Source organism: Colletotrichum lupini, chromosome 7 (assembly GCF_023278565.1).
Source record: "Colletotrichum lupini chromosome 7, complete sequence".
Taxonomy (NCBI): Eukaryota; Fungi; Ascomycota; class Sordariomycetes; order Glomerellales; family Glomerellaceae; genus Colletotrichum; species Colletotrichum lupini.
This window is the reverse complement of record NC_064680.1, coordinates 103,755-116,140: the sequence shown is the minus strand read 5'-3', so window position 1 is coordinate 116,140 and position 12,386 is coordinate 103,755. Positions and strand designations below refer to the sequence as shown.

Sequence of the window (12,386 nt, the reverse complement as noted above, 5' to 3'; positions counted from 1 at the left end):
CCGATGCTATTCTGCAATAGGGAACTGATTGTCTCAGACCATCTCCACTCGTATTACGGTGTCATCGGCGTCCCATTTAGGGGAGACCACCCGGACCAAGCCAGCCGGCCCTTTGCCCCTCCCTTCTGACACTGACAGCTGTCTACGGGCGTAGTCAACCATATGATGGGGCTTCCTCTAGGGCGGTTCTTGTGGTGGCTGTTGCTTCTACGGCTTCTTCTGATGCTTCTTCTTCATCTACCCTGTGGGATTGTGGCTTGCAATCGGCTAGTTTCTGAGACAATCATGACAGGTCGCTACTGACTCTTTGGCTTCCTCTCCATCCCTCGCAAGGAGGTGATGCAGGGTTCTTGAAGATTGTCTTTACGATTGGGGCAAGATTGCAACTTTATTTCTTCATCTTACTTTTGACAGCCACGAGCATGTCCAGCCATGCCATACACACTATTGCCGCCAGTTCCCAATCGACCAGCGATCCGGTGGTTTCATTTACCAACGCCAAGGAGCCTCAAGGACTGACAGACTACTTGTACATACAGTTCGCGACTGACCCGCAGCTCTTGATCGGATAAAAGACCAGGAATTGCGTCAGATTTTGATCCTTGTTCTTAAAGAGGAGCCCGGGTGTCACGGATGAATGTCCGCTGGTCCCAATTTAAATCCACGCCGCCCCAACGCACAGATAGTTGGCCACCACAGACACGTAAGAACGCTCTTTTAGTAGGGGCCACGAAGACCTAATCAAGCAGACGATCTACTTCTATCAATGCGACCTGATATCCCGTAAGGCGAAGGCGCTGCCCAACAAGCTCCTGTGCTCCTCCGAGCAGAAAATCAGCTCGCAAATCTAGAGTCCAGCCCTTCTGTTACCCTTGCCTGCTGTCGTATTATAGTGTCGCTGGCGCTGTTTTGGTGACATGGCTCTCCTAATTCGGTCTCGCTACCAAACTCCGTAGTCAGTCTTAACAAGCACCATCGAACTTAGCGTACAAGTAATATGTGCTATAGTATTCATGCTGGCAATTCCTGCTAATACACGACTGCCGCGGCAGTACCCCGGGCGATCATCTCGTCGGTAAATGCTGGTGTTAAAATAGCCTGCATTTATCAAGACACTCAAAATGTGCGGCACATGCCGTTCTGATCCTGAATGAGTTGGATTCGCGACCTAGCCAACAAAACGTTACCTAAAAGGGAGGGAACAGCAGCAGGGTCGTCTGCAAAGAGTAGGTGAGTCAAGTGAGTGTTACATCGGGTGGGGGGATGGATAAGACAACAGGACGATCATCACTTATCGACACACATAAAACTCGTCGACATCTGATGGAAGATATCGTTACTAGGATGGTAAGTAACATCAATCATTATGGTTGTTACGACAGTCTAACTGCGGTGCTTTGCAGCCCTGTTCACTCATCCTCCCCGATTGACGCGTTCCGCAGAGGATGAAAATCAAGATACTAGACTTGCTAGGGTAACATTAACAACTACCAAGTAAAAGTTACGTTTCTGTCTAGAACGATCGCCGCCATAGACTGGAAACACCGAGCAATTTGCCATCGAATGTGTCTGGGCCACTACACCACAGCGCTGGGATAAGGCACTCTTAAGATAATCCAGCTGTGTTACGGAGGTGAGTACTCCGTAGCCAGATTGCAATCGAGAAGCAAAGCCCCAGAGTTTTGAGGCGTGTCTTTGGCGGTTAATCAGGTCGCCCAGTGAAATGCCGCATCATTTGTCATGACCCTTTCTCTCTATTGGACACGATTGGCCAAATTAGACTTTCAGAGTGTTGTTGTGTCTTTGCCAGATTTGTAAGGGACAAGAATCTTCGGTTAGCCTGGACCGGTATTGCAGATAACACAGCTTCTGCAAGGAATTTGTTGATTCAAGTCAACACAACTTTAAACACGTTTTGTGAAGAAATCGTTCCAACTCAGGACCATGTTGCAGAGCGCGAGAGATTACTTGGGTCAGTCGCTGCCAGCTCAATATTAGGTTCTGTGACTGAAATCCCCAGCATTGTGATTCAATAAGATGGAATTTTCATGCACACGTTTTTAGATACCGTGTTTCGAACATAGGTTGTCAGTGACTTAGGCCTAGGTATGGTGCTAAACATGCCTCCAGTCACAAGTGCCAGGGTGCGATATTCAGGCGTACAAGCTAGCTCAAGCTGAAGCGGTGGCCACACTGAAACCTGAAAGCAAGATGTTGTACCCAACAATTCCAATGCTCAAGTGCTAGGATAATGCCAACCGAGCCTCGCAAATAACTCGACGGGATGAACGTATTGCCTAGTTTACTACATGGCCGAGCAAGACACTCGAGCAAACAGGTACAAGAGGATGAAGCTCAGATATATCAGAAGTCCAGCCATGAGGGTATTACTGGACCACATGACAGCATTTCTGTACGTACGTTGCGTGGAACACATCGTTTGATGAGCGTTTAGTATAACAACAAGACAGCCAAAGGTGCTTCAACTTTTGCGAATTCACCCAGCAGGTCGTTTCCATGGTTCCAGCGGTGACGGATGCCGCCAAATGTTCTGGGCAAACGTAGGGTCGTGGCTTACTGACAATATCGATCTGAGGGAGATATTGGCAAGAACTTCCTACGAAGGTGAAGTTGACGTATCTTCTGGCCCAATGAGATGAACTCGGAAAAGAGCTTCCATGCCCACTTTGTGATGATGACATAGATTGGATATTGGCTAGCTCACGACTCGAAGAACATTCATTATTAGCTACCATCATGGCAGTATTCAGTTTTGTCAGAACTGATAGTTCTTATGTATACATTGAATGGCATCAGTACTGACGATGTCGGCTGAATAGTGGCAACAAGCAGTCTGAGTGACATATAAGTCTGACCGATAGCTTGTGATATGAATAAGTTTCGTGGAGTAACCATTGATATGACATTGCACCCGACGTCAAGGCTTGAACCTGTATGGAGAAAAGTTTGGCACCTATCCATGGTCTCCCACTTCTTGATGATACTTCATGTTAAGAAAAAATATCTCATCCTCAACATATAGCTGCCAGATACTACTCCTTTTCTAGCGGTACTCGTTCTTGAACGCCAGCTAAACAAACCATGGGTAGCAGATATCCGCAACCTCCCCTGTGAGGTTGTCTGGGGCTAAGAAAAGTGTAAAAGCATGCATATTTTACCAAAGACGACGGTTATCAGCACTTCTTCCGTGAAACTGAGCTATGAAACTTATCCGATAATGATATGCCTTCGGCTGGACATTTTGGCTATTTTGGCAGCTGCGAAACTATGGCAAGCCGGCAGATGAGGACTGTATACATGATACACGCGAAATATTTGATCCTGAGCCTAGTTCCAGTTGGCTGGTACTACGAGCCTGTGACATAGTAATTCAGGACTTTGTCTACAATCAACTGAAGATTTTGCACGAGACGTGTTCACACTAATACGGTTAAGCAAAACAGACATGTTCACCATCATAGATGAAAACGCTATCAGCCGTACTGAGATGAATCATCAGGTCTATCAGAGTCATATGAGGCGACCGCGGTACGCCTTTCTAGTAGACCATTCTTCTCACATCGCCTCTGCAGCGGAGAGCCTAGCTTCGATGCTCCGACGCCAAAGAGAAGACGCTAGTTTGTTAGAATGTTTCTATCAGACACAATGAGTAGAATTCCAAAAGGAGACCAGAGAAATACGACTATTGTGATCAAACCCCTCGTCTAATTTCTGTTTAGCATATGGCCTAGAATGAAAAGCCGGACCTTGATCTAGCTGCCAAGGAGAAATTTGGACGTATAAACTGAAGACTTCTAGATCGTTAGGAATGTCTTCGCGACGTTGGTCACGCAATATTGAATACGTAAGCCTATATGGAGAACGTCAGCAGGAAGCTTGTATGATTGCCCTCGAGAGACCATACCAAATCGTGCCAAGCTACTCCAGCATACTCGGATTGGCTCTTGCCATAGTGTGTAAAGCCCAGCTTTTCATAATACGAAACCAGCCTGTCGTAAGTGAGAATGGAAATTCTCTCTGCCTGTGCCGTTTGCATCATGTGCTCGATGTAGTATGCCATGAGGGTTTTGCCGTAACCCGACTTCTGGAAATGGGGCGCGACAGCCAGTGAATGCAAAGTGATAGTTCTGCCTTCAGGTCGATGCCCCACGTCGTATGTAGCGGTCGGGTTTATCTTCCACGCAGATGGGACAGCCATATCCTCGTCTGTGACAACAGGAGAGATTGACTTGGTGGAAATTGTGTGTGCGATAAGTTCATCACGACTCGAAGTTTCTGATGGGCTGTAGACCGGGGTGATCCCTTGTCGGATAACGCTCTCTGGGCTACTTTTGCCCTTACGAACAAATAATCCTAAGCAGAGTTCGGGGCATACCGTCAGTCGATATTCAATCTGAATGCACAATCGAATTAGATATGTTCGGTGGCCTTCTTTGCAAGCGCGCCCTTGCCCCTGAAAACTGCAGCAATATGTGTGCTAGTGGCTACTTATGTACGAATTAGCAGGGATCTGGGTCATAAGATGTAGCTTAATAATAAATTTATTCATAACAACGAAGGCCGATATAGAAAGCAACTTGCCTTTTCGCGAGTCGCTGCTTCGGCGGGGGGGAAGGCTGCGGCCTCTACTATAACGCATCGATCAAGATCGTTAACTAATAATAGTCGGATATATAAATCCATAATCACAACGACGGGCAAATAGTTCGACGATAATTAATATTAAGGTATTACTAAGTTAAGAACGTATTAATATTAGTTAGTATTGGATTAGAAGTCTAATTTAACTGCGGTATACGGCCAACTGCGCAGGGGCTAATTAGGGGCCCTATTTATAATTATTATAACTAGCCTAACCTACGGTTAAAACCTCCTTTTTATACTTATTACGTAAATATTTATATAGTTTAATTAATCTTTTTATTAATTACGGTTCGAACTAATTACTTTATAATAAAAATACTAATACTAATTAGTAACAAAGTTTTATTATTATAGATTAGTAAAGTATTTTACTACGTAAAAAAGACGACTTTTTAATATTATATAGGATAAGAGATTTATATTAATTAACTTTATAAAAATAGATAAAAAGGGGTAATCCTTAAATACCGTACGGAATTAAGTAATCGTAGCCCTTTACTACTTACGAGAGGTTAACGTTTATTATATTAAACTACGTTAATTAATAAAACTACTTAAATAACTAGCCTTTTACTATTGTTTTAAGTAGCTTTTTTATTAACTAACTTTTTTATAACCGGCCCGTAATTAAAAATTAAGTAGTTAAATTAGTAAAAAATAATACTTACGTAGTAATTACTTATTTAATTAAGTAGGCTAAATGGGCTTAGGTTTAGGAAATTTTAAGAATTTCGCATACTTTTTACTTAAAAATAAGGTATATTTTAAAAAAGCGAGAAATTAATAAAAGTATTCTTATATTATAATTAATAAGTTATTACTTTTTAATATATATAAATAAATTATTTTTCTTTAATTATAAAATATAATATTACTTTACTACTATAGCTACTTAATATTACTTTACTACCGTAGCTATTTAATATTACTTTATTACCATAGCTACTTAATATTACTTTACTATTATAAAATATAATATTACTTTACTACTATAGCTACTTAATATTACTTTACAACTATAACCGCTTAATATAAATAAAAAAAAAGTTTTTTAAATAATTTAATATAAAAGAAAATAAGTAAATAAGTTTACGGAATTCTTTATGCTATTAAGTAATTACTAAAGAAAATTAAATGAAACTTAAGAAATTCTTTTATTTAATAAGTAATACTTAAAAGATCTTTTATTTAATAAGTAATAATTAAAAAAATTAATTAAAATTTTAAAATTCTTTTGTTCGCTAGGTCGTAAATAAAAGAATCGAGTACTTATAAATTTTTTTATTTACTAAGTTATAAATAAAAAAATCGAGTACTTATAATATTTTTATATACTAAGTCGTTAATAAAAAAACTAAGTACTTATAAATTCTTTTGTTTACTAAGTCGTAAATAAAAGAATCGAGTACTTATAAAATCTTTCGTATGCTAAGTTATTAATAAAAAAATTAAGTATTTATAAATTCTTTTATTCGCTAGGTTATTAATAAAAAAATCGAGTACTTATAAATTCTTTTATATACTAAGTCGTAAATAAAAGAACTAATTAAAATCTTAAATTAATTAAAATTTTAAATTTTTTTATTTACTAAGTCGTAAATAAAAGAATTAAGTACTTATAAATTCTTTTATTTACTAAGTTATAGATAAAAGAATTAAGTACTTATAAATTCTTTTATTTACTAAGTTATAAATAAAAGAATTAAGTATTTTTAAAATTTTTTATTTACTAGGTCGTAAATAAAAAAATCGAGTACTTATAAATCTTTTTATTCGTTAGGTTATTAATAAAAGCATTGAGTATTTATAAATTCTTTCGTTCGCTAGGTTATTAATAAAAGAACTAATTAAAATCTTAAATTAACTAAAATTTTAAAATTCTTTTATTTACTAGGTTATAAATAAAAGAATTAAGTACTTATAAATTCTTTCGTTCGCTAGGTTATAAATAAAAGAATTAACTAAAATACTAAAATTCTTTTGTTCGCTATGTTATAAATAAAAGAATCGAGTATTTATAAATTCTTTTGTTTATTATATTATAAATAAAACAATTAAATATTTATAAATTCTTTTATTCGCTAGGTTATAAATAAAAAAAAATAATACTTATAAATTTTTTTATTTACTAAGTTGCGAACGAAAGAATTAACTAAAATATTTAAATTCTTTTATTTATTATATTATAAATAAAAAAATTAAGTACTTATATAGTGGTTTTTTTCTAGCTTTATAAGTATAAAAAATCGACCTTAACGGGATTATGCTTTTAAAAGAAATTATATAATACGGTATACTTTTTAACTATATAATACACGCAATATACCCTAAGTACGCGCTTAATATAATATAATAATTTCGATACGAAAACTACTATATAATTTGGGATAAGTAAGCTACTTTTTATATAGTAGCGCTAGTTAAAAAAGTTAATAATAGAAGTTAGCTATAATAATTAGTTATAATAATCGGCCGTAATAATTAGAGGCGGCCTTTAATTATAGAAGTTCTAAATTTTAATAATAACGTAGAGGTTTTTAAAAAAAGGGCTAAATAAGCTAATATTTACTACTCGTACTAAAGCTCATAAAGATTTTTTTTATCCTTATCGCTTTTAATATTACCTAAAGCTCTATTTAAACTAAATAAATTTACTAAATAAATTTACTAAATAAACTTATTAATATATAAACTATTACCTCGACGAGAACCTACTCTACTCTTAATATATAGTTAGTAATTAATAAGCTAGAACTCTAAAAATACTTATTAATAAATCTACCCCTTTTAAACTAGGCGCCCTCTTTAGCTAGCTCGACGCTATAGCTATTATAACTAATATAAGTATACCTAAGGATTAGTAAAGTACTTTTTAATAATACGGAATTTAACTAAATAATAATACGAACGCTATAAATAGCCGGGCTAATATAAACGTTAAGATTTAGTATATTAATATTAACTTAGAAATTATACTTTATAAAGCTAGAAATCCCTCTAATACGGGTTATATTATAAATATAAGGGAATATATAAAGGGCCCCCTAACCCTTAATAAAAAGGAGTATATAATATAGGATCTAGTTACTTACGCGGGCTAGTATTAAGAGGTTTTATATATATTAAAGTAAGTATAGCTTACTCTTTAAATAGTTACGCGGGGGAAGGTCGGGAGCTATTTTAATTAATAATTAAGTATAGAGCGTAATATACTTAGTTTTTTTTAATATATAATATATAATACGGCCCCGGCGGATTATTCCGTTAGGGGGATTAAGTACTTATAAATTCTTTTATTTACTATATCGTAAATAAAAAAATTAACTAAAATCTTAAATTAACTAAAATTTTAAAATTCTTTTATTCGCTACGTTATAAATAAAAGAATTTAGTACTTATAAATTCTTTTGTTCGCTATATCGTAAATAAAAAATAAAATAGTATACCCCCTTTATTATTACTATACTACTATAACTATTTAATATTATCTTATAATAAAAAAGTCCTTTTTTTTTTAATAATAGAACTTTAATTACTTTATAATAAATAACTAAAATAAGAAAGGATTTTATAAACTCTATAAGGATTTTTTATATAATAGAGGTTAGCCTTAATAGTATTTATATAGTAGCTAATATATCTTATTTAAACTATTTATTATATTATTTAGGACCTTTAAATATATAAATAAATTCGCTACTATATTTTAATAGTTTATTTATTAAGTATGCTCTTATTTAAGCTAACTAAAAAAAGGGTAAATTAAGTTTTTAAGGAGTTTAGTTATATTATTAAGTCTCTTAATATACGTCTTAATAATAGTAATAATTTTATAATAACGTACTTTTTTATATTATTTTTATATTATTTTAGTATTTAATAATCTCTTAGTATTAAAAAATATTAAGTATTTAGGGTTCTTTTTATTTAGGCCGGTATTTATAACGCTCTTTTATTAATAATATAAAATCTAACTTTAGTAGTTCTTAATAAACTTATTATTCTAAGTAAAACTTCGTAAATTAGAGACGTAAAACGAGAGTTCGTTTAGGTTTTATAATACTTAATTTATTAAAACTATTATATAAATATAGTTATAGTAATTTTTATATATATTTTAATTAATATTAAAGCTTATAATAAAGTCGATCGAAGTATTTATAAGTTTTTATTTTATAAACGTAAATTAATCTCGGGCTCGGTTATATAAATAACTAGCGGATATATATACGAGTAGGTATAACTTTTTATTATTATTTAGGTCTCTTATTACTAATTTTAAAAATATAAAAGTAAAAATAATCGTATTTATTATAATTTAAACCTTATTATAAATAAAACGTACCGCTAAGTAAGTAGTTATAATATTATTAAAATTATTTATAATACTTATAATCCTAAGGGTATATAGCTTAGTTAATAAGTTATATATACTAATATTACTTATTATATATTTAAGCTATTTAGCTTAAACTTTTATTAACTATTTAGTATTAACTATAATAAAGTTATTATTTATTTTAATATTAAAAGTAGGGCTATTTCTCTCGATTAACGTATTTAATATTTTTTATAAAATAGATTACTCTCGACTTATTTACCTATTTACTATACCTTTTTAATAATAGCTTACGAAGCGTATTAAATATAAATTAAATACTTAGTAAGAGCGTTAGAGAATTAATAATAAGTAGTATTATTTAATTATATAAAACGGGTAGGATACGACTTATAATCTTAGTAAGGGTTTTATAAAATATTTAGTATTAGTTAAGTTTAATAATTAATAAGATTTATATAATTAAAATAAGTAAATTAGGACGTTTTAGCTACGTTATTATATTAATAATATATTAATTACGTTCTTATTAACGGTCTATTCTTATCTAAGTCCTTATAATAATTTAGCTTTTATAAAAAATAATTATTATAAGTACTCTATAAATAATTATATAATTTATATATTTCTTTTTACCCGAGTAGTATTATAAATACTAATACTTTATCCTAACGTTATCGTCCTTATATATCGCGTCCTATTTTCTTAACGAAAATAATATTAATATATTATTATAAAAGCGTTAGTATACGGTATAACTCGTTTTTTTTTCAAAGAAATAACGGTATTATTAAGACGCAAGGATATCGATTTTTTAAATACTAAATAGATTTTATAATTATATTATTTTACTTAACTAAACCTCTTTATAAAAAGGCCTATATCTCCCGTTTATATTTCTTATTTATTAGCGTTTATACCCGTATTATTATTATTATTATTATTATACTCTAACTTTCTTATATATTTAGCTCTTTTACGCACGGTTTTTTATAATACTAAATAAACGTCCCTATAAATAACTTAGGAAAATCTTAGTTAAACAGTAGGGGCCTAGATTTAAGGTTTATTAATAATATAAATATTATATTAATATATACGAGGCCATATTATTAAAAAATAACTTAAAAAGCCTAGTAATTATTATAAGCTAGGAGTATAACGGACGGCTTCGTTTCTATGTTTTTAAGAAGAACTAGTTTAAAAAAGTAATAAATTAATTATAAATATATTTAAAACGGGGTTAAATAATTATTAACTACCCTTATATTATTTAGAGCTCAACGTTTTATTATAATAATTATATAAGCTCGAGATAGAAAAGGGTAATTATTATATTTCCTAAGGACCGGTACTTAATAATTATAAAGTATTTAAACCCCGCAATATTAAATAAAAAGTTAATATATAACTATATATCCTAAGGGTTTAGTATTATTAATAACGTATAGGGCTTTTAAGAGAGTAAAATAAGTCTTATTATAATTATTACCTTATTCCTATTGGTCTTTTCTAAGTTAGTAATTATTTTAAAAAAATATCTTTATTTACCCCGAGCTCTATAGGTTATATAAAATATATACTAAACTATTTAGTTAGTTATAGTTTCGTTTTAGCTTCGTACTTAAATATAGTTACGAATACAATAAGTCGTTTACTAAGCGTTCTTTTTAAGCTTTAGGCTTGGATTTTATTTAAAAAGAATTACGATTTTTAAATATAGACTTATATAAAAGGAATAGTCCCTTATATAAGTAACATTTTAGCTACTTAGCTTAAGAATAACTCGTATTTTAATATAACTATATACGTCCTTCCCTTAATAAACGTATTTATATACGAATTTTATTACCCCCTTACTAATCCTAAATTACCCTATACCCGCTTATATTACTTTAATAATTTAGCTTTTTAAATAGAATATTTTAAAAAACGTACTATTATTAAGAGAATATAGCTTTATAAATTAATATTAATAATAATAAGAGCTCGAGCTCGAGCTCCGCTCTTAGTATAAAAGGATATTATAAAAAAATATAAAAGTTTATAATAGGGGTTATAATACCTTAATAAACGAGGTAAATAATAAATAATTCTTTATTTTTATTTTTAAAACTAAGGTTAATAAAATATACGTAATTAGTCTTAGTTTATTAATATTCCTATTTTAAAGCTAACTCGATTTAATAAATAAGGGTAACGTATTTACGAGGATATAAGCCCGTTTTAATATCTTTATTATAGGGATAGCTAAGTTAAAAAATAAACTACCCTTAACTTATTTACTTATTTTAAAGCTATACTTCGTAACTTTAACGTTCGTAAATATAAGCTCTAGGACGCCGTTTATAAAAAATAAAAAATACTATTATATATTATACATAATAATAAAAATTAAATATAAAAATATATATATACTTATACCTTATTACGAATCGAGGTTAAAGCGATAATATTACCGTTACGGAATTACTTCATACTATTAGTCTTAACTCTAAAAAAGATTAATAAATAACTAATTATAAATATTCTCGCTCGTACTTCTTATTTTATATAATAAATATTTATTTTTAAGTACTCTACCTCTTTTATGTTACTTTATATTATAGTTTTTAATATTATTATAGCTTTATTATTATTTAATGCTTAAAATACCTAATAGCGCCTACTATTTAACCCTTAAAATACCCTTAATCTTAATATTAAGGACCCTAATATAATTATAACCCCGGAGTTTAAGAAAATAATTAGAGTGGCCTATTATTATATTATAATTTACTACTATACTAATATAATACGATTTAGTGTTAAATTCCCGTTAGCTTAGTAAATTACTTTTATATATAATTCTTTTTTAAATAATAATAATATATAGTAGTTGTATAACGAAGAGTATACTAAACGGACGTACCCGTTTTACCCTAACTTAAATATTAATAATCCCGACGTTTTTAACTTAAACGTCTATTTAAATATTAATTAGCTTAAGATATAAGGCTATATTCTTATCCCTATTTACTTAATACTTAATTCTAAGCTTAACTTAGTAACTTAGTACCTCCCTAAGGGTAGTTAATAAAACCTTATTAATATTAATATACTTAGCCCCTCCTTAAGCCTAGCCCCGAGCCCCTAAATTAGACTAATTAATAAATAAATATACTAATTATATAAGGCCTTAAAAACGAATATAAACCTATATAATATTAAAAATAATACGCTTTTAGCCTAAAGGCCTTATTTAATAAGCCTAGGACGTATTAATAACCTAATTAAATTTAATAATAATAATATTTTTAATAACCCCGAGGTTATTACTAAAATAAACGAGCCTAAATATTATATAAAGAGGGTAATATATATTTATAAAAACTTTAGTACT

General features: G+C 31.0%; 1 protein-coding gene across 1 annotated transcript; it reads right to left on the bottom strand.

The window, feature by feature from the left end:
• Positions 1–1,116: 1,116 nt before the first annotated feature.
• On the bottom strand, positions 1,117–11,482 carry CLUP02_13080 (acetyltransferase; the record flags this gene model as incomplete). Its single annotated transcript, XM_049292026.1, has 15 exons — positions 1,117–1,217; positions 1,506–1,693; positions 1,746–1,869; positions 1,944–2,007; positions 2,069–2,200; positions 2,327–2,390; positions 2,470–2,685; positions 2,825–3,004; positions 3,102–3,147; positions 3,202–3,286; positions 3,467–3,503; positions 3,581–3,635; positions 3,768–3,871; positions 3,954–4,481; positions 11,478–11,482. 15 exons carry the CDS (start codon positions 11,480–11,482, stop codon positions 1,117–1,119), a joined length of 1,929 nt encoding a protein of 642 aa, XP_049149172.1.
• Between the last annotated feature and the right edge of the window lie 904 nt (positions 11,483–12,386).